This window comes from Lolium perenne, chromosome 5 (genome assembly GCF_019359855.2).
Source record: "Lolium perenne isolate Kyuss_39 chromosome 5, Kyuss_2.0, whole genome shotgun sequence".
NCBI lineage: Eukaryota > Viridiplantae > Streptophyta > Magnoliopsida > Poales > Poaceae > Lolium > Lolium perenne.
This window is the reverse complement of record NC_067248.2, coordinates 168,037,901-168,065,307: the sequence shown is the minus strand read 5'-3', so window position 1 is coordinate 168,065,307 and position 27,407 is coordinate 168,037,901. Positions and strand designations below refer to the sequence as shown.

Genomic DNA, 27,407 nt, shown 5'->3' with positions numbered 1-27,407 from the left:
CCAATTTCTGTCACTTTGGGGCCTTTGGTTCCGGACATAGACATGTGCATACAACTTGTAGATACAATCTAAGCAATAAGTATAGAGTTTAAATCTAAGATCATGCCACTCGGGCCCTAGTGACAAGCATTAAACACAACAAGATTGCAGCAACAATAACTTCACAAACTTTATAGATAGACTAAACATAATGTAACAATCCATCGGATCCCGACAAACACAACACCGATTACATCAGATGAATCTCAATCATGTAAGGCAGCTCATGAGATCATTGCATTGAAGTACATGGGATAGAGAGTACCAACTAGCTACTGCTAGAACCCGTAGTCCATGGGGGAACTACTCACGGAGCATGATGGAGGCGATGGCGTCGATGGAGATGGCTTCCGGGGGCACTTCCCCGTCCCGGCAGGGTGCCGGAACAGAGAAATCTGTCCCCCGAATTGGAGTTTCGCGATGGCGGCGGCGCCCCTGGAGTCTTTCTGGAGTTTCGTCAAAAGGTATCGAGTTTTTAGGTCGAAAGGGCTTATATAGGCGAAGAGGCGGCGCAGGAGGGGCAACAGGGTGCCCTCCCCATAGGCCGGCGCGGCCAGGGGCTGGCCCGCGCAGCCCTATGGTGTGGGGGCCCCAGGCCTCCCCTCTGACTCCCCTTCGGTGTCCTGGTCCGTCTCGGTGAATTATGATGTTTGGTCTTCGTTTCGTCGAATTCCGAGAATATTGCCTGAACAGCCTTTCTGGAACCAAAAACAGCAGAAAACAGGAACTGGCACTGTGGCATCTTTACTATTAAATGGGAGTTGGTCGTTTGACACTCAACGCACTTTGGTGGTCGTCATTAAAACAATCCGGACCCTCTAATCTATTCTCCCTATCTCAGCTTCGTCCGATCAAGTCACACCCCAAATATCTCCACGCACAAATTAAGTATGGTATAAAAATCAGTCACGATATCTCTGAATGTTGTGAACGCTGAATAATTATGGTAATTATGGTAATTATGGTAACATCAAAATATGGTAGTAACATCAATTATGCTCCATACTTGGTTCTCCTCAATCACTATTGTCTTTACTATTGTCTTTACTATTGTCTCTACTAATCACTCAATCGGTACAAAAACGAACTGTCCTTCATCCGTTCCCAGTCTGCCCATCTTCCTCTGCGCTGCAGGAGAATGGTCTCCACTTCTCGCGCACCATCCTCCACTCCGGCGCCACAGGAAAGTGTCGCCGCGGGCGTCCTACTCTCCACGCTGACAAGCATCCTGTTGGCCCGCGCCTCCACGGCGACGAACACTCCGTTGGTCCGTGCCTGCACCCTCGCCGGACTAGAGAGTCGCCCAAGGCCCGCCGCCCTCAGCGCCACTGGTCTCCGCGCCGGGGACTTCTAATTCTTGCATCCGTTGCATCCTGGAGATAAATTTTGTCTTGCAGTGTTTGGGCGGACGATTCTCAGACCGTCGCCGTCGTGACGTTTTTTGAGATCATATGTACAAGCACTCCGATTTTTTCTTATTTGTGACTAACTCGTTAAAGTACTTCACTGGTTATTTGGGCATAGCTGTACAATGGTGTTTGATTTATATGTCTACAGGATTTTCATCCAATTATAGTGTATTTTCATGGCTCGTTGATTTCCACAAGAAGAATAACGCAGATGCATTTCTACTCATTCCTGATGAACTTATGAAAAGAGGGCCTTCCACCAGATAAATCAGTATATAGATATCTGGTCCTAAGGCTTTGCAAGAAGGGGCAGGTTGATCTTCTACAGAAGTTACTTCATGCAAGACAAAGGTTTAGAAGCCAACACTCTCGTATGCATATGCTACACTCACATACGCACAACTGATTACACGAAATCAAAATGCAAACTTACAATCACGGTAATTTTGGAACTTGGAAGTGATCAAACCATATGCTTTGAGGTGTAAGAGTATAAACTAACTATTGCATACACCGAGCTTTATTTTTTCAGTTTGTATTTGTCTCATGGAGCGGGTAGGAATAACTTTTCATAAGGGGTGGCATGAAGGTGAGAAAATATTATTCTTCTTGGTTTTATATTCAATAGATATCTTATGTAGATGTTATCTGAGGTTATACTTCTGAGAAAAATAATATTTTGCTCTTCTGTTTTTATACTCACCAGAGTTGATGTTTCCTTTTTAGATTGTTTGAGAGGTACTGCTACATTACAATATATAAATTTCTGGAGAATGTAATGTGCCATAGCATAATTAATGGTTATGGGCCATACTCTATAGTATAACTAATCTATATAAATTTCCAATTCTTTGGTTGGTTTTTCTGCAATTTGATTCTTCAGCGAATTTCAGTAACATATTTCTAGAGAATATGAATAGATGTATTTATATGAAAAAAAAATCAGGGAAGAATACATGTTCAATCATTTCACATACCATCCCAATCATCATATAATTATCAGTATGATATTAGTGCTCAATTTTCATTTTGGGTACTTCCATTTGCCGAGAGGACACATACAGCAAGACCTGAAGGTAATTATTTTGTGAATTTTACTTTAGACATACTTTGCCCAAAAAATGCATTGCTTGTTTCAACAATCTATATATCCTCATGTTACGATTATAATGTGACCTGAAAGGAAAACATTAGCTTAAGAGAAGGCAACACTAAAGAAGCTTGAGAAGACGGTCGAGCCTCCACCAATGGACTGTTATGATATTAGTGTTCAAGTTTTACTGCTATGTGGCTTGGCCAGGACATGTGCCTCATTATGTACGTCCTACTGATTGAAAAATCCACCGATTAGCCGATTAACTCAATTACATCCGATTACCTCATTTATTGGCCAATTAATCAGGCGATTTGCTTATTAATCGCCAACCGACCGAGTCAACACTGATAAACGATTTCCTCAACATTGTACCTACTAACCATGTTTGAGCTATACAGATTCCCATTTATTTGAGTAAAATGATTTTTTACTAGCTGATCCATATCGATGTGCTTTTCCTTCTCTAGAGCCATCTATTTCTTACTATTATATCACAACTCTCAGTTGTAGTGGCAGCTTAGATACTACAGGAAGGAGAGTAAGAAAAAATAGTTCATCTCAATATGGATCTGAATGACGGAACTCAAAACTGATCCTATGCACCCGTTATGTATGGTAAATATTAAAAAAATAGGATTTTTTTCCGTATCTAGAGGGACATGTTCTATGTACGCATGTAAAGTTTCACATAAAACTGATATTTTTTATGCACTATGTAAAAGGACAAAAAATTGTCTCGAGAAATCGATTATTTTAGCACAAAAATTTGTCTTTTTTACAGAGGGCACAAAACATGTCAGTTTTTGCTGAAACGACTTTGTGAGCATGTACATGTCAAGATATACACGAAATATATTTTTATATATTTTTTGACATTTTTAAATATGTTTAAAATACATTTCAAATAAAAGGTGCATATGCACCCGGGTGTAGAAACACTATGTCTTATCAAGGAATCAATCCTACTACAAAAGGACTTAGGCAGGCATACAACTGAGTTAAGAACAAGCAAGCTTAGCCATGTAGTCGTAATACATATTTAGTCGATACAACTCTTATCTATCATATACTCGAGAGGGACTTAAATATAGATGATGCCGAGATGTTTGAGAGAATCAACCAAAGCAAAACCAATTTTACTCGCGGATGTGAAATACACTTCAAACATGTGGAATCGTAATGTTTTTACAATATGTGCTATCTTTTTTATGCGCATGCATAATATGTGTTATCGGTAAAAAGATGAACCGTAGCAACGCACGGGCATTCAACTAGTCTTGTTAATAGGTTAGTTCCGGAAAACGCATAAAATCATCATAAAGTGCAAGCAAAACATGTAAGTATTGTCATAAAACAAGCATGAAACATCAGAAATTATGGATACGTTGGAGACGTATCAGCACCACATCCACATCCTTAAGCAGTACCGCATCAATGAAGAACGAGAAAAGTAAGAACGGCCTTATAGTCAGAGGAGCCACACACAACATCAAGGTCGGGGAAGCAGGGAACCCTGACTAAGATGCAGGCAACACGAGCGTCCGAGTGGTAGATTCAGATACAACCTGGACAACCTCCACAACCTCGACCGGAGACCAAAGAATGTCCTACAATGGATTCGTTCAGACCCCTGTGTACCCACACGATCTAGATCTAGGGTTAGGGTTTGCAGAACCTTACCACAACCGAAGTCATCGACACAGAGGAAGAAGACGACCATCCGTGGCCAGTAGCCGCCGCCACAGCCACTGTCGCCGCCGCAAGCCTCGCCGATCGTGCGGATGAGAAAGAGTCGGCCATGTCGCTAGATCGGGAAGGGTGGATGGGCTCGAAATGGGGATTTGGATTTAGCGGTGGGAGAGCCGCCCCGATATACGATCGCAAAATTTCAAGCGCGGTAACCGAATTCATCCCGTCGAGATTTTGCCGTCTTACGCGAGCTCCCGCCATCTCCCGCGGGGCGTTCTCGGGTTCTACGGGAACGGGGGTGTCTCGATAGAAACGGATGAACTGGGCGTTTCTCCAAAGCTTGGCCCGAGAGTGATTTGAGAAGCGGTTCCTACAACAACGCGGACAAGACATGGTAACCAAACGAGCCAAAAATTGCTGGACCGATGAAAGCAAGGCCAGGCTAGGCTAGCAAACGCGTCCTTCACGTGTAACGTCTTTGGATCCGTTTCTGCTCCTAAATTGAATCAAATTTTCTTTTTAAATTTATTTCAAAACACGGCCACTCGAAAAGAAAACCTCGGCTATCTAGCACCTCCCTTTACACTACTGACCAGCCCCTGGACCTGGATGGTCCGCTCCAGCCTCCAGGACGTGAACCAAACACACTGGCGACCCCACCAACGCAACAACTCGCGTTTACCACGCTTCTTCCACAGTTCGTCATAGCACGCCGCGCTTCTGGAAACCCCGACTGACTGATTCCCTCCTCGCCGCCGCGCCCGCCAGCCACCCCCAGCGTTCCTCGCCGGCGGGGATGGCGCTCGAGCTCAGCATGGCCCTGGCGGCGCCGCCCGGGGGCGGGCTGCTGCTGGCCCCGCCCCCTCCCGCCCCGCCCGGCAAGGAGCAGCAGGTGGCAGGGGTGGGGATCCTGCTGCAGATCTCCATGCTCGTGCTCTCCTTCGTGCTCGGCCACGTCCTCCGCCGCCACCGCTTCTACTACCTCCCCGAGGCCAGCGCTTCGCTCCTCATCGGTATGTTCGCACACCCTCCGCAGCCGAGGCGGGCGGGACTCCCGAGTCCTGAGTCTCACCCTTGCGTCTGAACCCTAACCCTGGTCGCCGGTTGCTCGTACCTTTGATCATTTCGTAGTTTCCGGAATCTTATTTTTAGTGATCCATATATTAGTTCCTCAACCCCATTTATTCCCTATTTTAGCCTTATTAAGCTGCCACAAGGAGCATAAGAACGGGATAATTAGTATTTCTGCTAACTCTTAGCTAGGCTAGTGGTATGGTCTATTGTATTTGCTACAATAATTAATGAGTACTACTGTGATCGAAATCCATTTACATGATGTCATGTCACTGGGAATGCAGAAAATGTTTGTAGCTGAAATTTATTCGAGGGCTCTCCCCTGACTCGTATATAACGTAAATTCGCTGGGGTTGTGAGCTATTTGAGACATCTCATTCGAAAATAGCAGCTAGTTTGATGTTCTCTGATTTTAGAGCGAACCCGTCAAAGAAAATTGTTCAAAATGTGCCCCCAATTTGATGTAGTGCATATTGAGAAACTGCATCTAATGCCGAGATAATCTTGTCATCAGAGGAAGTTCCAGCTTTGCAAAACATGTACATAAATGAAAAGTAATAGTAGTTCTTATCCCCCTCGCTTGTGTGTCAAAACTAAAAATAGGAGTCCTGGAGCCATTGGCAATAGCTCTTATCATTTGACCAAGGAGAATCACTCCAAGCGGTGGTATGCTTGCGTAAATCTGTGATTCTGCGAAGTCTCTTCCATCGGATGAGAAAACAGATATTTAATCTTTAAAATAAATTGATTGCTCTATTGTATACTATAATATTATGTTTATTATATGTTTCGCCTTACGTCAGTTCCACAATTCACATTCTCTTTTACTTGTCATACCGCGGGCGCTCCTTAACATATGCAACTTCTGTGACTGTATTACAGGACTAGTTGTTGGTGGGCTTGCTAATATTTCCAACACAGAGACCAATACTAGGTTTGTGTTGATTGTGTTATTTGATTTTCATTTAGACTTCTGCATCGTTTGTGTTGTGTTTACTGTACTCTACATCTTGCATACGATGTTAGCATCTTCGATTTCATCATTCCTTGTTCCCTCTCATTTGCAGGACATGGTTCAACTTCCACGAAGAATTCTTCTTCTTGTTCTTATTACCGCCTATAATATTATATCCTTTTTTCTTCAGTTTTCTTTCTTTTAACGTCGTTATTACATTGGTGAGGAAAAATAGGCTTACTAACTCCTCCAAATATTTATCTAAGCCCCCTATCTGGGATTTTTTTTTCCAATTCGAAACTTGTATTCCTTGACTTCAGTGAACCCAATCAGGATTCAGCTTATCCCCAGTAAGTACTGTACATTGACAACACTTCTTCTTTATCTAGCTACTTCTCCTAAGAGCATATTTTTACAGAAACCATTCTTCGCGAACTTCGGGGCTATTGTAACTTTTGCCATTCTTGGGACATTCATTGCTTCCATCGTAACAGGGATGCTTGTGTAAGCATCATGAACTTTATTTGCCTAGATTTATTCAAATATTCCATCTTCTGAACTTATCTGTTATAACTGCAGCTATCTTGGCGGGCTGACATTTCTGATGTATCAACTTCCACTGGTTGAATGTCTTATGTTTGGTGCTCTTATATCTGCGACCGATCCTGTCACAGTATTATCAATATTCCAGGTGCCTAGTTTTTCTTTTCTCCATCTCATTCTGGAGCATGTATTGTTAGTTATAATTGTTTTGAATCACTTATATTTTATAGCGATTTAACTGCCATGGTAGACCTTTGTGCCTTTGTACCCAAGGACTTTGGAATGCATTTTTTATTTAATTGATGTTGAATGCAAATATTAGTCAGTAACATATCAGTAAAAAAGTCACTATAGTTGTCTCTGTCGTTTGAAGAAATTTCAAGGATCTTATTTCCTCATGCCTGAAAAGTGAAGCATCATGCTTTACTAATGTAGGTAGTGCTTAATAGGTACACTCCATGGGCTAGTTTTTTTTCGAGAAAATGGAAAGGACCTTTGCATTTCATTGCATTGAAAAGGAAGAGTTTTAGTTACAGGTCTCGTAAGAGACGATGTTACAGCAAAAGAAGAGCTCCTAGTGTATTTCCCAGGTTGTTGGTAGCATGGCTCTCAGGCCCACTGCTCCGGCTTGAGCCCACATAATGGCCTCCTCCTTGATCTTTGCCATCAGATTTTGGGTTGAGGTCTGTGCTCTGTCAAAGACGCAGTCGTTCCCGTGCTTCCATAGCATCCAGGGTAGCAACAGCGCTGCGATTCCGAGACCCTTACGTAGCGGCTTTGGCGTTGCCGGCTTGACCTCAGCTAGCCAGTCGGTGAGCGAGATGTCGTCATTGCTAGGGATTCTGCAACGCATCCTTAGCCATGACAGCGTCTCATGCCAAACTTGCTTGGAGAATGGGCACTCAATCAGTAGGTGCAGCATGGTCTCGGGGTGTTGATCACAGAGCAGGCATCGCGGGTGATGCTGAAGGCCACGCCACGAGAGCCGTTCTGCGGTCCAGCATATGTCCTGAATGGCCACCACATGAAAAATTTCACTTTGTGTGGTGCCCAGGCTTTCCAGATGTGCTTCCAGGCAGGGCAGGTCGTCGAGCCATGGAACGTGGCCAGGTAGGCAGATCGTGCAGTGTACACGCCGCTGAACCAGAGCCAGAGCAGTCGAAGGGACAGGCTAGTCCGCTCCAGGTCGTGGACGCCCAGGCCACTGAGGGTGACGGGGCGGGCCACACGCTGCCAACTCTGTGAAAGCCACGCTCAATCTTGACGATGAGCTTGAGTATCTTCTTCGAGGGTGCGAGGACAAGCAGCTGGTGGATAGGAATCGCTCCAAGGACAGATTTCGCCATCGCGAGCCATCCGGCCTTCCAGGTTGGGAGCTTGGCGGCGATTCTATCGACCACGGGCTGCATCTGGGCGCTTGTAGGCTTCCGGATAGTGAGCGGAATCCCCAGCTAGGTTATGGGTAGCTCAACGATGGGGCAAGCCAGCAGCGCGACATCAGGTTCCACTTCCTCCGGGGCGCAACGGATGAACGTGGTGGTGCTCTTGGTATAATTGACGCACAGCTCCGACACGAGGCTAGATAGTTTCAGCATCTCTTTGACAGCCTCGATTTCCTCCAATAGAGTGGCAGAAGATCGTCTGCGTATAGCGAGATCGACGGTAGCGTGCGTCGTGGGTGCAACTGCCGCAGTATCCCGAGCTTCGTGGCGTGGCGGAACAGGCACCCGAGGGTGTCGACGGCGAGGACGAACAGCTGTGGGGACAGTGGGTCCCCCTGGCGTAGACCGCGTCGATGCCAAATCGCAGGGCCTGGTTCCCCATTGAGCAGCACTCTGGTGTTTGCTGGTGTGAGCAGTATAGCCAACCAGTCCAGAAAACGATCCCCGAATCCGTACTGTTGTAGCGCTTCGAAGAGGAATGGCCAGGACAGGAAATCGAAGGCGTGAGCCAAGTCTAGCTTGATCAAGACGCATGGGTCTCCCGGTTGATGCAGTAGGTGAGCAGACTGGCACACCAGGACAAAGTTGTCATGGAGGCTGCGGCCGCCAATGAACGCGTTCTGGATGGGACTGAACAGGTCGTCAAGCTTGGGGGCGAGGCGTAGGGAACTAGGGATAGGACCTTGGCGAAAAGCTTGGCCACTAGGTGGATGAGGCTTATAGGCTGGTTGTCACGCAGGGTACTCGTGCCAGCGTGCTTGGGCAGCAAGGTGAGCAGAGTCTGGTTGAGCCTTGCAAACCCGCGACCACGAAGCTCGATGTCCTTCTTGACGATGCCCCAGCACGCACGCAGGAATTCTGCCGTGTACCCATCTGGCCCAGGTGCTTTGCGTGCGGGCAGATGTTTCACGGCCTGCCAGATCTCTTCCTCGCTGAAGGGAGCCTCGTGGCCCAGAAGGGTGGTGTCCGGCTCGACCAGATCCTCAAGGTCGAGCGTGCAGTCACAACTCACGTCAGTGCCCAGCAGGCCATCAAAGTGGCAGAACGCCGCCTCGGCCATGTCTGCATGGTCAGTGTAGACCCTGTCGTTGACTGTCAGTGTAGATTCTGTTCCATGGGCTAGTTTGAAGGCCCAATTTTTCTCACAGTCTTGCCTCCATGATGAAGCATCACAGCATAAATATTAATGTCAATGGTGCTTTTTAAATTACCGTGGGCTTAACTATATTGCTACTACCTATAAGCCATATCATGTGCACTGTGTAACATGTAGAATTTTTTGCGGCTTTGAAAAGAATGTTTGTTTATACAATTGTGAATTTGCAACTCAGGGGCAACCTGAGTTGCAGTGCTCAATGAACGCGAACAGCCCATGCGACTGTGAACCTTAGCTGGAAAATTGAAGATTGTCCAAGGACATATTATTAGGTATACTAAATTGGTGCTACCACGTTAAGCCGATTTTTTTGTTAAATATGCTGGTAAGGCCCCTGGCCTTCCATTAAGAAAAAGGTTCAGATGTTACATTGTTGGCCAGAATTTAATTGCACATTTGTTGAAGGAGAAAAAACAAATGTGTCAACCCTGTGTATGCCTCCTCCGTGAACTAATTACATGAAACTTATGATATCATTTCTGTGCAGGAACTGGGAAGTGACGTTAACTTGTATGCTCTGGTGTTCGGTGAATCTGTTTTGAACGATGCGGTCTGTTTTTACTTGTTTCCAGTGCATGCAAGAATAGTCAGTACTTCCTTATGCTTATGACTAACTTATGTGCCTTCCTATTTGGAGAGTGCAGATGGCAATTTCTCTATACAGGTTTGCTTCTGTTAATGAGCCTGATACATAATTCTTCCAAGACGTGCATTAGTTTCTGATATCTATTGTTTTCTTCAGGACAATGTCATCAGTCAGAAGTAATGCAGCAGGTGGCGAGAACATTTTCATGATGGTTCTCCAGTTCCTTGAGATCTTTGTTGGTTCAATGTCATCAGGTTTGCACCATTGCTGAAGATACACTTTTCAATGTGCATATCGTTACATGTATTCAAAATTTACGACACTGCGATGATCTTATGTACTCGGTTACACATTTTGGAACTTACTAACTTGAACATTTTGGTAATTTCCAATCGCAACTCCACCACTAGCATTTCCAGTATACAAAATTCATTATTTATACATTTCGTGAAGGCGCAGTTCACCCCTAGTTCATGTCCCTTAGGGATTAGTTAGTCTTACTCAGTTACTCAACTTGACCCATACACATGGAACACAAACATTATCTCCAGCCTCAACTATCAAACAAACTTACTCATAATAATCAAACTGTCCGTATCTTCTTTATTGCATGGTCAGTACTCACTAGGTTCACTAGGAACATAGCCGACCTCCGATCTGATAGATTGATTTAGGTCAGTGTTTTAATTTGCTCCAATTCGCTCTCAGTTCGCTGCCTGATTTGCGACCTGTGTGGGCCCATGTCATTTGACCGTGCTGCTATCCTCACTGCTGGATGATATGCAGCTTCCTTTACCGCTTTGTCATCTTCCATCGCTGTTCGAACACAATCTCTATCACTGTCATATCGCCATCGGTGTCATCCTTGAGGAGTAGCAGGTATGGCTGCGAGACGGGAGATGCAAGGCTGGATGGCATGGTGGAGAACAAGCAGCAGTGGAGGAGCTGGGTAAAGGTGGCCTTGCATAGCAGATAGCTATTTGTGTGGTGTTTGTAAGTTCATAAATTACATTTCCCATATGCGAATGAGAGATGCATATCCCTAGAACTTGATTCATCAAAAGCGATGAATTGCGAGCCCAAATCAAGAACCGACCGAACTGCAAGTCTGGTAACATGCTGAACATGCTTCCCAAGCACATGAGTAATGCTGGAGCTGTACTGCTATGTGCTGCTGGTGCTGATCTACTGCTGCTCTTTTGTCGGTTTAATGATAAGTCTGATCCAAAAGAGACTACGGTCATATCTTTGATGAATGAAATTTTGGGAGAGCAGAGTAATTCATTGTTGATACTCCTTTGTAGGCATACTCGACTCATACATTGGAATCAGTACTCCAATTTTTGAGTAGCAAACAAACTGTATTCCTAATTTTGGGGCTTACTTCTTGTATTGACACTCTTTCTACCTATCTACCCATCTTGTATTCCTCCTGGACTCTTTGTGGACATGGGATTAACATGCAGTCTTCCCTCATACATCCGAGGGACACTGCTCACAGTTCTACTGGTTGGATCGCTGCCCTCTTCATTTGCCGTTCCTTCTTGTGCAGTCCTCGTTAACCATACATGTGACCCCACAGGAAATAGCAATATCTTGTTTTAAGGAAAACCTTTTTACCGGTTTACAATATAATTCTGCAATATTAGTTCTCAGTCAGTGATTTAGTAGATGCTCATCAATTGGTTTATGTAACCATTCCATTTCTCTAATTTGCAGGTGTTGGAGTTGGATTTATCTCTGCTCTTATATCCTTTCCCCATGTCATGCATGCAAAACCCTGTTTGCAGCTTTGCGTCATATGAAGGCTATAATTCATATTTTCATATGTTCTAGTGAATTTCACAGTTATCTCTAGACAACTATTACTAGAGAAATGCCGTTCTTACATAGCTGCAACCAAGAAAACTTGGTAGAATCTACATCACATTATTTCTTTTACCCTTATTGGCATCCTATACCTTTTTTCTCTAATGTAAAACACATTAGTATTCTTATCAGCAGTGACTGGTAGATTGGTAGTAAGGCTGATGTAAATTTGGAGCTAATAGGCATTATTTCATCCCCATCACTTGATTTACTGTGTTAACATTGTTATGCCTTGACCACCTGGTACCTATTTAAATATGCGGGATTGGATATTGACAAGTAAGTCATATCATGCTACCTATTTTCAGTCTACACTTAAAAAAAATTGATATATGTTGCCAGTTCTAAAGTTCGGTATGTCTGCTATTTCAGTCTTCAGAACTTGGAGTGCTGCCTTTTTGTTCTCTTCCCATACTTCTCGTAAGGTCATTTGGGACTTCACTCTTTCCGCTTTGGGGTATCTTTACATTGAAATGTTTCACTTTCATTTGTAGGTATATGCTAGCAGAAGGACTTGGCCTGTCAGGAATTGTTTCTATACTGTTCACGGGGATGGTAGGAACAATATGGAATTGATTATGTGATATCTAGCCATCTTTCTACTATGTCTATGTCTCCTGGCATTATATTTGCTGTTTTTTCTCAGGTCATGAAGCACTATACGTACTCTAACCTGTCAGATAACTCCCAGCGCTTCGTTTCCTCCTTTTTTCACTTGCTGTCATCTTTGGCTGAAACATTTGTGTAAGCCTCACGAGCGCTCATAATAATTGTACCCCCCCCCCCCCCCCCCCCCCAATCCAAATTAATTGACTCAACTTTGTGTAGGTACGGATGTATCTTAGACACATTCGTTGACTAGATACATCTGTGTCTAAATAAAGTTGAGTCAATTAACATGAATCGGAGGGAATTGGAATGCAACACTGCTATTTGGTCCTAATTGTCTGTTCCTATTTTCAGCTTCATTTATATGGGCTTTGATATTGCCATGGAAGAACATAGCTGGTCACACGTTGGGTTCATCTTCTTCTCGATTGTATCCTTTTTTTCACTTCAAAACATCACCAGCTGGGAACATTCAGTTGTTTGCTTTAAGCTTGGTTCCTTGACTTAACAATAGATATTTATAATTGTTGCCAGGTACTCCTTACAGCTAAGCTCTCGTTTTGCTTATATAGTACTACTAGTACTAAGTTTCTTGATGCAGCAGAAACCATATTTTTTTAGATTTGCACACATGTGGTCCTCAACTGTTTGAGCATTTAGCAATGATCATATTTTACTGTGCATATAAAAGACTTATGCCTTATCACTGTTGTTATCCGCATACTTAAATTATAATCAAACCGGGTCTGCATGGTTTATAACATGTAGAAACAATGCATGACTTATCCCAACTATCAAATTAGTCATAGTGGTGGAACAACTACTCTTACTCTCTTCAATTCTTCCCTGTAATCTTGTTTTCTCTGCAGGGCAGCAAATGTGTTTTCTTGTGCATACTTGGTTAACATGTCGCGGCCAGAAAATAGGCGTATTCCTCTAAAGCACCAGAAAGCACTTTGTTTTAGTGGTGAGTTCCATTATAGTTGACAGCTTATGACATATATTACTGAGACATCTCTAAAGCCAGTTTCTCATTATTTGGACAAATAGGGCTCAGAGGAGCCATGGCTTTTGCCCTTGCTCTCCAATCTGTGCATGAACTTCCTGAAGGACATGGAAAGGCGATACTAACAACTACCACAGCAATTGTTGTTTTAACGGTATTTGCGCATTTGTCACATTCTTTGATTTTGTACACAACTCAAGTAATTATTAAGCTACCGATTGGAATGGCATTCTTTGATTCATATTGCATTTCTTCTGATGGCATGATGTGCTGCTTATAGTGTTTATACTTGGTCCACTTCATTATTAATTGGACGTTTCATTTGCTCTGACGCGCATTACAAATATAGTTCCATAGAAAAGCCAGTTTTGGCAAAATAATTAGGTGAATGGAAGGAACAGATAATCAAGTTGCTACATGCTTTATGTGCAGTAAAGTTATTTTCCTTTCTTTTGTGAGTGTTGCAGACATGGAAACTTCTATGTTCTGGGATAGTTGACATGTGATACCATATTTACCATTAGGTACTTTTAAAGTGTACTGCACAACTCCCATTAATTACTTGAAATCATGCAGGTACTTCTTATTGGAGGATCGACAGGCACCATGTTAGAAGCTTTGGATGTAATTGGTGATGAAAATACTTCAATTGAAGTAAGCATTTATTTTGTTTTCTGTTCTCACAGTTCATCTTTTTCATGTGTTATTTTAAAAACTCATATATTTTAAGAAATATGCCATTTTTTGCTATTAGTTTTAATGCTCGGAATAGTAGCTACTCGTGGTCATATTTCTCTATGGGGCGATAAACAATTGCCCTCTATCTGGATAGCTGATCATGATTTTAGGTCGCTTTTATCTTGTATTATACTGCTGCATGGAACAGTTTTGCGTGCTTTTGATATTTCTGTGAATAATTTGGATTTATGATTAATTTACGTATGCCATAATTTCTCCTCAGAATTATGAGGATAACAATGGTTACGTTCCCCCAACTTATGAAGAAGGAATGTCGTCTGGAGGAGGATTGAGAATGAAACTGAAAGAGTTCCATAAAAGGTACTTGTCATCAGAGCATGTGTTTCCATTTGCTTACATATAGTAACTCCACAAACAATTGCTGACCGTTGAAATGATGACACAGCACAACATCGTTCACCGCCCTTGACAAGAACTATCTGACTCCATTTTTCACAAGCCAAACTGATGATGATGCTGATGCTGATGATTTTGGTAAGTAAAGTGACCCACATGATTACTATGGAATGGATTCTTAGTTTGAAGCTCTCTGAAATTGTTCATTGATCTCTGGTTGGTTTGTGGCAGGTGATCAACCCCAAAATCAGAGACGGGGATTCTATGATCAGTAGCAGAGTTTTGAGCTGCTGCTTGACAATATATACACGGTGCCAGGTGCTAACAAACTTAATGGTATTGTAGTGCATGCGATCCAGCGTGGAACCATCAAATCATATAGACATACACCTTCCCTTAGTTGAGTAGCATGTGGCCGAGCATACGGTAGGATAGAAATCATAAGCCTGACCAAGACAGCTGCCTCCTGTATATATTTACAAGGCTCAAATGGTACATTGTGGAAGCTCCAGTTGGAAAGTTCTGTTTCGAACAACCCAGTGCTGATCATTGCCAACTATGTGCACGGAAACGCCTGTTGTGAAGTGACAATGTATGGAATCCAACATCAGTGGGGCCATGGGGCAATTTATGTTCAGTTGCAAATCATTAGATCATCTTACCACTGCTTTGTATGTTTGCCGTTTTCTGATGTTGCGCTCAATGAAGTTAATCATAAGCGATGCAGTCAGCAAAAACAAACATGAAATTGTGGTTGATGTGCCTTCAGTTTTTACGCTGGACAATGTAGCATTGGCTGAATATATTCAGTTGGAATAAGTGGTTCGTAAGCAGTAACCTTTTGTCCTTCTGGCAAACATACATCTTTGTTTGAAAGGAAAAAACTGAACAACATCACACCATGGCCGTGGGACCATGTTGCACTGACATCTGTGTCCGCTTTGTTAGGGCCTGACTAGCCAATTTGGTTCAAATGAGGAGTATGATTGCTGAATTAGGGGAAACATTGTTCAGTCTATCACTTGCTCACTTAGTTATAATAGTTGATTCAAACTGAAGTTCACTCTTCCATAGAGTTGGTGCATTTATCTTCTGAATACACCGACAACATCACCGTCTTTCTGCTAAGACATAAAAGAGATGGTTACATGATCCAACAGATGAAGGAAAGGGCCCCGAGGTTGATTGCAACAAGCAGGGCCCGGGACTGTTGCAAATCATAAACGCTGATATTGGTTTTGTGGCAAGTCGCAAGTGGAGAGAAAATGATCGGTGTCATCTCTCCACCACAATTGGGTGCTGCTTTAACTTTAAGATTTCAGACACGACATGGTTGCAAGGAAGACATGTCATATTCCAGCCCCAAAGGATTTTATACTGATCCCTTCGATCCAAATTAATTGACTTATTTAACTAGTTGTGTGGCAACTCACATGTGTTGGGCAAGAATCTTGATGGGAAGGATGTGAAGTACCACTACAGGCAACTCAACTCCGAGTTCATTGCTTACAAGATTTCCAATGAGATCTCATCACTTCCAACGATGAGCATTACTCTGTTGAGGATCTTGTGAAAGCCCGTTTTCACTACAATGTGAAGTACGGAAATGCATGGAAGACCAAACAAGCCGCATTCAAGATGTTGTACAGTGATTGGGAGGAAGCATACAACCGACTTCCTAGGTTGTTGGGAGGCTTTTGGTGACAAATCAACATTGCACAATGGTGCAAGAGTGCAAGTATTTGGGTGTGCATTTTGGGCGTTTGAGCAATGCGTGAGGGCTTTGAACATTGTAGGCCGATCGGCTATGTCGATAGCACCTTCTTGATCGGACAAGTCAAGGGCATATTATTGGTTGGAATAGCAGATGATGCAAATAACCGTTTCATTCATTTGACTTTTGCTTTCGTTGAGGTTGAGACCAATGATAACTTGGAGCGTTTTTTCGGTCTATTGATAACCAAGGTCATACCACCTTCAAGGGAAGTATGTGTCATCTCGGATCATCATCACAGAATTCTCAAAACGGTTGAGATTGACATTCCAGGGCATGCTCGCTTGCACCATCGATGGTGTATGAGGCATTTTTGTTCAAACTTCTATAGGGCAGGTGGGAGCAAGGAGTTGTCTAACGATCTTCAAGATTGTTGCCTCGCTTATTTCGAGCGCGGCTTCACATACTTGCACAACATGTTGATCGCTCACAAAAGCCTTACGGCGGGTGGTTACGAGTTTCTCAATAGGAACATTGAACTTAGGGGGAAGCGGGCACGAGCTTTTGATGATGACGGACAGAGATACGGTCAAATGCATGACAAGCAACATGGCTCAATGTTTCAACAATGTGCCCAAGGGTGTCCATGCATTGCCGATGGCTGCAATAGTTCAATACACATTCCAAAAGTTTAATGTGTATTTTCAGAAGTACTCCGAAGAAACGGATAAGAAATTTGAGGGAGATAACAAGGGCAAGTACAAATATGATTACCCACCAAAGGTTAATGAGTTCATGGAATTTCAATCACGAAAGGCGGACTCCCAAGTTGCTACATGCTAGACAAGGATGAGTGAATTTATCAAGTCAACGAGATAGGAGGCACCACACAAGATAGTGTCTAACATGGAGGTCGGGCGTGCAAAGTGTGGCAAAAGAGATGTGAATGCTCATGTGGGAGAATCTGACGAATCTAAAAAATTTAAACTAGAATTTGAGTTGGTGGAGAGAGAGGAACCGCCGGGTTAGGGGAGACAAGGCAGCCTCTTCAACCTTTTGTTCTTGGTCGGGCTAGGCTGGCCTCACGTGGCCAATTAGCTAGCATGCAGATATCGCCTGAGCGGCACTATACTCAACAAAGTAGCATCGATAAGAGTGGCGCGACATGACGATGGGTGGATCCTGCCTGGCCCTGCATGTCCACGCTGGCACGGTGTGTAGTGTCGCTCGCACCGGTGCTACTCTGTTGAGTATGAGGCCGATGGTACCAACAGTACCCAAAAGAGTAAGTCTAGTGAAATAACTTTGCGCTGAATTTATTTTATGATTTTGTTAGGTCCACGGATTAGTTTTATCCATTTTGCCCAAACAAACACAGAAGTCTTAGGAGTTGGTTATTTTTTCCCAGAGCAACCATGTATTTTATTAATATAAAATCAAGATATATGAGTAAACAAACGTGGAAACTAACGAAACAAACCATGCGAAAATATTTTTCCTAAAAACATTGCAGAAAAAATCCTAAATGATAGAGAAATACAAAATTATCCCTAAAATTTCCTGCACTCACTGGAGCCAGCGGCCGACGACGAGCCTCCACCATTACGAGTCCATGTGCAGGCCCGCTACAAGCAACGAAGCACATGTTGTTGTTTTTGCGTCGACCGGGGATGTATCTATGCTATCTTGGACCAAGATCCACTGCATCCCATTGATTAAGTTGGGGATAAAGACATAATCATCACCTCCGCACCAACATCGTTGCTCCAGAGCATCCACCTCACACCGACCTCTAGCTCTGCCTTGGGTAACGACGAACTCTAGCGACATGTCGAGAAACAGATATCGCCAGATCTAAAGAAGCGACGAGAAGATCACGCTGTCGATCTGAAGGATCGTCAAGCACACGTTATCATCATCTCCAAGACACCGCCGTGAAGATCCGTCGGTGTGAGAGTAGAGCTAAAGCAGATTTATTTGTTCGGATGACGCTTTCACCATCCTAACAACGAACCATAGCACACAAGCCTTAACCCTAACTACAGAACGGAGGAACGATACCAATACCCCCCTTCCTCCTGCCGCCGGAGCGGCAAGTGGTGGAGAGGGGACCAGCGCCCTTAGGCCTCGTTCGTTTTGATTGAAACGAAACCAGACGTGGAATCCATCCAGGCAGGGATTGGGTTGATCCCGCCCCTACACCCAATCCTAACTCATCCATGTCCACCCCTTTCGTAATAATCTCTCGTATGTTTTTGTTGTTCGCTTAATCTCTCGTATCCAGGCAGGGAGGGGACGGCGGCGTCGTCGCCTTTTTCCACGGGTCTGGTGGGGAGAAATTTTATCCAGAACAAGTGAGGAGGAGCTGGACGGGATGGGCCGGGCTGTAATCCAGATGGGGGCTAAACGAAGACCTCAAATTTACTGGCCTGTAAAGAAAGCCTCGCCGGGCTAGAAACCCGGCATCGGGCCACAATCCAGGCTGATCCCTGCCTGTTAGGGATTAAACGAACGAGTCCTTAGGTGGAGATCGGAGGGGTCGGCTCTCCTGCAGGGAGCCCTGCACGCACTATCCTGCAGGCCCAATAAATAAGAGACACCTGTCCTGGCAGGCCCCACCTCTCTAATAACACAGCGTATATTTCTGATTCAGTTAATCTCCATAAGCTTACCTAACAGATTTTTTCTACCCGCCAAACAATACCATCCCAGAATCTCCTTCCCCACGTGATTAGTTTCTCCTACAAATCTCGCCAGAAGTTGCAGCCCTAAAGATCAAAGAAATTGAGAACAAGCTAGAGGCTAGAAGCGATCTTCCGGCACGCTCGCACAGGCTAGTTGCCGGAGGCGATCTTCCAGCACCCCGTGAGAAATTTCCTTTGCGTGGATCACAATCCAGAACAACATTCTTCTTTCGCATGGAAGAAGCTCCTCCTACATCCTCTTCAACAGGTATGTAGTACTGGTACAACTTGAATCTGCAATCTATTCATTATTTATGTCAATAGTCTAGAATACAGAGTAGACAAGATTAAAAAAGAACAAACAAAGAGTTTAATTTATGATGACCATGACCTTTTTTTCTCGTCAGTCTTAACAGCAAAATTAAAGTGTATGCTATATTCTCCTTTGTGTAGATCATGAGACCACTAACGTGGGAGAGACAGGTGCTAGTAGAGATGATCAGTACATCAAAAGATTAAAACCAGTGATAGGGATGGAATTTGAGAATGAACATATGGCATATGAGTTCTACAATACGTATGCAGGACACGTAGGTTTCAGTGTCCGGAAATTTTGGCATGATAAATCCTCAACTAATGTTATTCGGACAAAGAAATTTGTATGCTCAAAGTCAGGTTACAAAGGCCAAAGCAGTACTTCTGGACCATGCCAGCGGAAGCGAGCAGATACAAGAGTTGGTTGTAAGGCTGAGATGACTATCAAAATAAGTGAAATTGGAAAATATGTTGTAAGCAGCTTTGAGGATGCTCATAATCATGAACTCGTAACTCCAAGCAAAGCCCATCTGTTGCGATCTCAGAGAAGAATTACAGAAGCTCAGAAGGCCCAAATTGACATATTGAATGACTCAGGTATTAGACCTAAATCAGGTCATGAAGCGATGAGTAGACAAGCAGGGGGTCGACAAAGTCTTTGCTTCACTCGAAAAGATTATAAAAATTATCTTCGGTCGAAGCGTATGCACTCAATCCAAGAAGGAGATACAGGAGCCATTCTTCAATATCTACAGGACAAGCAGACGGAAAATCCTTCTTTCTTTTACGCAATACAAGTAGATGAAGATGAGATGATGACTAACATATTCTGGGCAGACGCAAGATCAGTATTAGACTACCACTACTTTGGTGATGTCATATGTTTTGACACGACCTACAAAACAAATAGTTACGGCAGACCTTTTGCGGTTTTTGTTGGTGTCAACCATCATAAGCAAACAGTGGTTTTTGGAGCAACATTATTGTATGATGAAACAAAAGAAACATTTGAATGGTTGTTTGAAACATTCAAAAAAACCATGTCCGGAAAAGAACCAAAGACAATATTGACCGATCAATGCGCAGCCATTATCGGTGCCATTGACATTGTTTTTGCTAACTCAATACATCGTCTATGTGTGTGGCACATGTATCAAAATGCTGCAAAACATTTGAGCCATGTTTTTCAAGGTTCCAAGACATTCAAGAAAGATTTTGGCAAGTGTGTTTTTTATTTTGAAGAAGTTGAAGAATTTATAGCAGCTTGGAATGATATGTTAAAGACATATAATTTGGAAGACAATGAGTGGCTACATAGATTATTCCAGAGCAAAGAGAAGTGGGCGCTGGTGTATGGTCGGCAAACCTTCTGCGCAGATATGATATCTACACAAAGAAGTGAGAGTCTCAATGCAATGTTGAAGCGATACTTGCATGTTCGCCTTGATCTATTAGACTTCTTCAAGCACTACGAGAGGGCAGTGGATGACAGGAGGTATGCTGAAGTGGAAAGTGATTTCTATGCAAGTCAAACATCTCCTAAAGTTCCACGTGTGCGGATCCTGATACAAACTTCGAAGGAATATACGCCAGCTATGTTTGAAATATTCAGAGGAGAATACGACATGGTGATCATAGTGACTCTACTTTAGAATTCAAAGTTAGTAATACAGATCACCCCCGAAGCCATCAATTTACAGTGAAATTTGATCCTAATGGATCAAAGGTTTCATGTTCATGCAAAAAGTTTGAATTTGTGGGGGTATTGTGTCGTCATGCATTGAAGGTGTTGGATCATAACAATATCAAGGAGTTGGCACAGGAATATATCCTGAAAAGGTGGACAAGACATGCAAAAACAGGACCATCACAGGCAATTCAAAAATGTGTTAATGATGAAGATACTAGAGTTGTGTTGGCTAAACGGTACGGATCATTGTGTCGTTCTTATAATAACATCTTGAGTAAAGCAGCAGAAAACGAAGAGGCATATGCACTGCTACAAAGTGCGTCAATAGATCTAATGGAAAAGGTGGACCAGATCATGCATAGAAATCGGTCAAGCGATATGTCACCTAATTGTGAACAAGCAGAGAAGCAACCAGTTGAATGCAACAAAGAAAATGAAGTCCAAGTACAGGGAATAAAGAGAAAAGAAGCAGGAAGTAGCAGCAAGCGGAACAAATCGGGACTTGAACAGAAGAAGAATAAATCAAAGAAAGGTATGGTATAGTAAAAAATGTATATATACATACAAAATTTTAATTATATTGTCATAATGTTTTCTTTTCTAAACAGGGCAAGCAACAATGTACAAGAGTGGTAATTGTGCTTCTGCACCATCCGAAGGAAATCCTAGTTTCAATGTTCAATTGAACAACAACAATTTAGCAGGATTCAACTGGTCTATGCCTCAACTACCGAGGGCGGGAACTACAATGTTCAAGCACTACCGGGCGCTATGCCTCAACTACCGCATGGCGGGAACTATAATTTTCAAGCACTACCGGGCGCTATGCCTCAACTACCGCAGGGCGGGAACTATAATTTTCAAGCACTGCCACATGCTATGCCTCAGGTTGAGAACTACAATATGCAAGTATTGCAGCGGGCGATGCCTCCACTACATCAGGCGAATGCAACTTTTCAGCAGTTGCTTGGTTTGCAGCCACAACAGCCATATTCCTATTATAACACTCAACCAAGTCAGGTATATTTATTTAGGTGATCCTTAAAAATTGACCTGAGTATGCAAATGCCATTCACTTGCACTAATTTTGGGGTACACTGTATGTAGAGTTCTGGTTCAGTAGGTTTACCAGATATGGGATGGACAACATATCAAAATGGTCAGCTGCCAAGCAAGGTACTTTTCACTAACAAGTTATACTCACAAATTCAATATTTCTCTAATGGAGTTTATGTCTTACAAAAATTGTTTTTTTCTTGCAGTTCTTGGGTAGCCAATCAAGTCATCAACAAGATAATCCTTTTTAAGTGGCTCGATGTTACAGTTCTTGGGATGTAGTACTTGATCTTACCATTCATATTACAGCTCGATATGTAAGAATACTGGTTATGCACTAGTTTATTTTCTATGGTTTAGTTCTAAGTTAAACGTTGTCTTGGAGATTAAATTTTCCACAAGGAACTTCCAGCAATTTGTGTTCCCCGTTGTAGTGATCCACAACATTTGATGTGATATAGTAAATAAATCCATATGCTACAAGGGGAGTAAGGCGTACATGGTTAATTAAGTGATGAACTATCGCTCACCTTTCACGTCGATGGCGAGCAGAGCTCCGCGCTCCTGCAGTCAGTAGCTAGCTCCCGCTCCCCCTCTCCCTGTGCGCCTCCTTGCCGCAGCGACAAGCTCAATCGACAGGGCACTTGCCGTGGTCGGGAGCTCAATCGAGGCCGCCGCCACTCCGTCGAGGCCCCGCAGCCGCAAGCCGCCGCCACTGCAGCGAGCTCCGTCGAGGCCGCGCCGCGAGCTCAATCGCCGAGGCCGCCGTCGCGAGCTCCGTCGAGGACGCCGTCGCGAGCTCCGTCGAGGACGCCGTCGCGAGCTCCGTCGAGGCCGCCGCCGCGAGCTCAATCGCCGAGACCGCCGTCGCGAGCTTCCTCGAGGACGTCGCGAGCTCCGTCAAGGCCGCCGCCGCGTGCTCAATCACCGAGGCCGCCGTCGCCATTTTCTCACGAAGCTCAGGCGCTCAGCTCGGTGTAGCAATGTGTGCAGGGGAACTCCTCGAGCAGTCAGAACAAAAGTGAGGGGATAAGGAAAGTTTAAGAAAAGAAAAAAACGAAAATACATTATTAGAGAGGTGGGGCCTGCCAGGACAGGTGTCTTTTAATTATTGGACCTGCAGCGTGCAGGGCTCCCTGCAGGAGAGCCGAACCCGAGATCGGAGGGAATGGTCGACGGGCCACAAGGATAGAGGAGCAAGACGCGAAACGGGAGTATCTTATACGTATCTTGGGTCCGACCCCGTTATCTGTTGAGGAGTCGTCATCATCCATTCATCACACATGCGTAGAAACAAAGGCCACCGCAAGAGACAAATGGGAAGGACCCACGTGGAAGTGAAAACAAACCTACCTCCTCCGACGCACCGTTAAATCCCATTCCCCCCTTTCTTTTCGAACTAGCCGTTACACATGACTCTCGTCTCATCTTCCCCTAAAAATCCATCTCATTACGCCTCAACGGCTACTTCCCCTCCACCCTCCGCTCCGATCAGATCCCCACCACCTCCCATGGCCGCCGCCGCCGCCACCTCCGCGTCGGCGCATCACGCGCCCGCCTCCGACTTCCCCCCGCCCCCGCCGCCGCTCCACGCCACCGGGCCACGCCCGCGCCGCCGCGCGCGGGAGGTCAGCTCCCGCTACCTCTCCACCCCGGCCCCCCTCCCCACCTCCTCCCCGCGCCTCTCCACCTCCTCCCGCGCCTCCTCCCCGACCCCCTCCCCGCGCGCCCACACCCGCGTCGCCACCCCCTTCGCCAACGAGAACCAGCCCCCCATCCCCCCGCCCACCACCTCCCGCAGGCGCGCCGTGCAGAAGCTGTTCGGCGAAATCGCCAACCCGCGAGCCTCCGTCTCCTCCTCCACCACCTCCTCCATCACCACCCCCCGGCCCCTGCCCCGCTCCACCAGCGGGCCGCCCCCATCAACCGCGCGGAGGGGGTACCCTCGCCCACCAACCCCCGCCGCGCGCGCCTCCTCCTGCCCCACCCCCACGGACGACGCCGCCTCCTGCTGCTCCTCGGACACCTCCTCCACCCTCACCGACTTCTCCGAGCCCGACGGGGTCCCGATCTCCGCCGCGCCCTGCGAGAGCCCGCCGCTGCTGGGCCCGGCGTCCTGCCGCGGGGGGCGCCTCTCGTCTGACCTCCGCTCGTCCGTGCCAGAGTCGGGCGGGTCCGCGCGGGGCGCTATCCCGCTCTGCCACCGCTCCCTCAACTCCGCTCTCACCAGCTGCCAGGGGAAGGCGCTGGCGCCGCCCAGGCCGCCGCAGCCGCATGTTGGGGCCAGAGTGGCCGAGCTGAAGAAGGCCGCGCTCGTTGGGGGGAGGAAGGTTGCCGGGAAGCAGGAGGACGTGCACCAGCTACGGATGATGGATAACTGCCACGTTCAGTACAGGTTCCTCAACGCCCGGGCTGAAGCGGTGGCCAAGGCCAAGGCTGCGGCGGCGCAGGTGAGGAGCTTTGGTGTTGTGACAGTTTTGCAGTAACCAACGCCCCTTGGTTTGCAGTTTTGAGATGCTGATGTTATCGTTGCTTTGCATGTGAAGAACTCCCTGTTCGGACTGGCCAAGAGAATCACCGGGCTGCGAGACTCTGTCGCTGATAAGAGGGCAGAGGCCGAGAAGATCAAGAGGAGTCAGAGATTGTTCTCCATTGTTGGTAATCAGGTACGAAAAAACTGGATACATCTTGCTCTCTGAACTTTTTGGAACCGGTGTCTGTGTTGTGTTTGGCTTCATAAGTGATCTCAGAGAAATGTGTCACCATCCAATTTGAGCTATGGAGGTACTCCAAATGGGTAGAACACGTGAATGAATTCATTTCCTCACTCACGTGAGTTGGAGCCATCCAGGGGCATTGCATCATAAGTGATCCCAGATAAATGTGTGACGGTCCAGCCACTGGATCCATGTGTTCGCTATGTGTGCCCAGTAGATGTTAACTGGCCATGTGTCACTATCCAGGGGCATGGCTCAGCATCCCAAGTTCTCGCTGTTCTCATTTCAGTTTGTCCAACTATGAACCAATTCAAGTATGCTACTGGATCGATATGTTATAGCTATGTGTGCCCAGCGGATGTCTGTAACTTTAGTCTACCTTTACATTCAATGTGTGCCCAATGGATGTTACATGTGCACTAGCATCAGCAAACTTAGGATGATTATGTGAGTAACCAATTGAAGATTTCAGTGCAGCTTAATTAATGTATTTGTGTACTTGCAAAAATATCAGGTTCCATATTTGGATCTGTGGAGTGATGTTGAGGAGGATTATTCCAGCTGTCTGACAGGGGCAACATCAGCGCTGCATAACGCCTCACTAAGGCTACCAATTGTTGGTGGTGTTAGGGTAAGATTTTGATTTAATTTCACATTACAAGCATAAATTCCTACAAAATGGTCATGATGCAGATCAAATACTAGTACCTCTGTACGGATTTAATTGATGCAAGGATGTAAAGCAAATGAACTAGCTGCGGTTATAATCAAAGTCAATTAAATAAGAACGGAGGGAGTATATTATAACACTGCTTCTAATAATATTTTCAGGTAAATTGTGAGGAAATCTCAGAAATTCTTAATTCAGCAGTCCAGCTACTGGAACCAGCGTCTCCTTGTGTACAAAATTTATTACCGAAGGTGAGAAACTGTTGCCTAGAAATATTATCTTTTTAAACTGAATATTTTGAATTTTTTTTATGATCGCATAGAAGATATATCGTAATTTAAATAGTGGGAATGTAAAAGTACCAAGTGTGTGCCTATCTTCAACGTCCATATTCCATACTGGGACATTTATAATTAACGCTAGGATCATACTTCTAGCCTTCGATGTGCTCGGGTATATTTGTTAGTTCACATATTGGTAAGAATGATCCTAGCGTTAATTATTATAATAACAGTCTGATATGTTGGAAAGCTCAAATGCTGGTATGCATTATAAAAGAATACTTCATCATAAGCCTTTTGGATGCTAGTTATCATGTATTTATAGATGGTCAAACTTAAAAATGTTTGACTGCTACAAATTCTTGAATTACTTACATTTTAGATCAGAGGTGGGTACTCTGTTTTGGGTCATTCTTAGTTGCTATATTGATACAATCGGATTTTGCTCGTCATATAGGTTGAAGAAGTTGATTGTGTAGCTTCCAACCTTGCCCAAGTAATTGCTAGTGAAAGAGCCTTGATAGAAGAGTGTGGGAATCTACTAAATCAAGCGCACCATTTGCAGGTATGGTTTTTTAGAACAATAGTTGTTTGCACTTTGATCGTAACATACATTATAATTACATTGAGATCCGGTGTTTACCATGAAAAATATTGAACTGATGCCTTGATAATTTCTTCTCATTAATAGATGAGGGAGTACAGCTTGAGAAGCCAGTTGATGCAATTGAAAAGTTAAAAGCAAAAGATGGAGGAAGTGCAGAAAATGAACACGAGACCAAGTCATTTCTTCCGACCGGTGAAGCTAATTGTGCTCACCAGTGGAAACATTTTCCAGCAGGACGGAGAAAAAAACAGGTGGCCCGATGATCATACAAAAAAGGAGGCAGAAATATCCTTCTGCAGATCAAGAATTCCTGATTCTTTGTGGTATATATGGTGTTTTTGTCTTGGGTCCTTTGTTTCTGTTGTCCTTGTGCAGTCATGGAAAGAACAACTGATAGAACCATCTGTCCTTTACATAATGAAAATTCAATGATTCTTTGTACTTGTAGCATATTTGCATTGCTCAGTGCTGTTGTTTTCTTTTGCTTCCGGAACACATTCTCATAGATGGTTGAACAATGATAGTTTCCCCTGAGTTTTTAGCATTGCTGTGGCCTATGGCCATTGAGTTACTGATCTGCAATAGGGTGCGGGTGTTTATGTTAAATGAAATGAACATCTGTTTTATTATTTCTTGATTTATAACTCGTACATACAGTTCCTTGCATTTCATATATGTAAAAAAACTTCAAGGACTTGCTATAGAAAGAAATGAACATCTGTTAAACTAAAACCGTGCACTCTTCCAACTAAAACGTGCATTCCTACGGAAACCAATACGCACTTTCTTGCGTGAACCAATTTTTGGTATAGCTTTTGCCATATTTTATTATCTCATAAATATGAGTTAGAAATAACAATAAAGAAAAAAAAGATACATAGATATCCGTTTTAGGTTAAAATATACCATTTACTTTAATTATTTCAAATTATTTTATTTGGAATTTGACCATTTCCGTGGGTACTTTAGGTATTTTTTCTTTATTTAGAAAGTATAAAGTTCTTTTTCGAAAGATTTCCCCTGTCTTTGTTTATGCCTCGGATTAGAGCAAATGACTCTGATTCGTCCACGCCTCCGTAATCAGTCAATATTTTGTACAAATTTT

General features: G+C 44.3%; 3 protein-coding genes and 1 long non-coding RNA gene across 4 annotated transcripts; all 4 read left to right on the top strand.

Annotated features, from left to right (window-relative positions):
* Positions 1 to 4,910: 4,910 nt before the first annotated feature.
* On the top strand, positions 4,911 to 15,242 carry LOC127300564 (sodium/hydrogen exchanger 6). Its single transcript, XM_051330695.2, has 22 exons — positions 4,911 to 5,246; positions 6,190 to 6,241; positions 6,375 to 6,434; positions 6,588 to 6,612; positions 6,681 to 6,766; positions 6,842 to 6,953; positions 9,891 to 9,953; positions 10,048 to 10,067; positions 10,146 to 10,243; positions 11,709 to 11,737; positions 12,106 to 12,137; positions 12,231 to 12,278; positions 12,353 to 12,413; positions 12,505 to 12,602; positions 12,822 to 12,897; positions 12,982 to 13,001; positions 13,337 to 13,434; positions 13,518 to 13,627; positions 14,050 to 14,127; positions 14,435 to 14,532; positions 14,618 to 14,706; positions 14,800 to 15,242. The coding sequence occupies exons 1-22, from the start codon at positions 5,030 to 5,032 to the stop codon at positions 14,841 to 14,843; spliced, it is 1,614 nt and encodes a 537-aa protein (XP_051186655.1). The 5' UTR covers positions 4,911 to 5,029; the 3' UTR covers positions 14,844 to 15,242.
* Positions 15,243 to 19,262: 4,020 nt separating this feature from the next.
* LOC139831056 (protein FAR1-RELATED SEQUENCE 5-like) lies at positions 19,263 to 21,096 on the top strand. The gene has a single exon (XM_071820158.1). The coding sequence runs from the start codon at positions 19,500 to 19,502 to the stop codon at positions 20,931 to 20,933; it is 1,434 nt and encodes a 477-aa protein (XP_071676259.1). The 5' UTR covers positions 19,263 to 19,499; the 3' UTR covers positions 20,934 to 21,096.
* Positions 21,097 to 21,592: 496 nt separating this feature from the next.
* Positions 21,593 to 22,549, top strand: LOC127300563 (uncharacterized). Its single transcript, XR_011745235.1, has 3 exons — positions 21,593 to 21,991; positions 22,079 to 22,147; positions 22,234 to 22,549. It is a non-coding gene; the product is annotated as an uncharacterized lncRNA (long non-coding RNA).
* Positions 22,550 to 23,442: 893 nt separating this feature from the next.
* Positions 23,443 to 26,836, top strand: LOC127300562 (uncharacterized). Its single transcript, XM_051330693.2, has 6 exons — positions 23,443 to 24,477; positions 24,574 to 24,693; positions 25,259 to 25,375; positions 25,576 to 25,665; positions 26,153 to 26,260; positions 26,387 to 26,836. The coding sequence occupies exons 1-6, from the start codon at positions 23,539 to 23,541 to the stop codon at positions 26,432 to 26,434; spliced, it is 1,422 nt and encodes a 473-aa protein (XP_051186653.2). The 5' UTR covers positions 23,443 to 23,538; the 3' UTR covers positions 26,435 to 26,836.
* Positions 26,837 to 27,407: the final 571 nt, after the last annotated feature.

What these genes read in the sequence shown, in the direction of transcription:
- LOC127300564 (XM_051330695.2), top strand. Translation starts at nt 5,030, where the DNA reads ATGGCGCTCGAGCTCAGCATGGCCCTGGCGGCGCCGCCCGGGGGCGGG. An exon ending in ATGGCAATTTCTCTATACAG is followed by an intron (nt 10,068 to 10,145) that starts GTTTGCTTCTGT and finishes TGTTTTCTTCAG; the next exon opens with GACAATGTCATCAGTCAGAA. An exon ending in GGTTCATCTTCTTCTCGATT is followed by an intron (nt 12,898 to 12,981) that starts GTATCCTTTTTT and finishes ACTTAACAATAG; the next exon opens with ATATTTATAATTGTTGCCAG.
- LOC139831056 (XM_071820158.1), top strand. Translation starts at nt 19,500, where the DNA reads ATGGAATTTGAGAATGAACATATGGCATATGAGTTCTACAATACGTAT.
- LOC127300562 (XM_051330693.2), top strand. Translation starts at nt 23,539, where the DNA reads ATGGCCGCCGCCGCCGCCACCTCCGCGTCGGCGCATCACGCGCCCGCC. An exon ending in CCAAGGCTGCGGCGGCGCAG is followed by an intron (nt 24,478 to 24,573) that starts GTGAGGAGCTTT and finishes TTGCATGTGAAG; the next exon opens with AACTCCCTGTTCGGACTGGC. An exon ending in CAATTGTTGGTGGTGTTAGG is followed by an intron (nt 25,376 to 25,575) that starts GTAAGATTTTGA and finishes TAATATTTTCAG; the next exon opens with GTAAATTGTGAGGAAATCTC.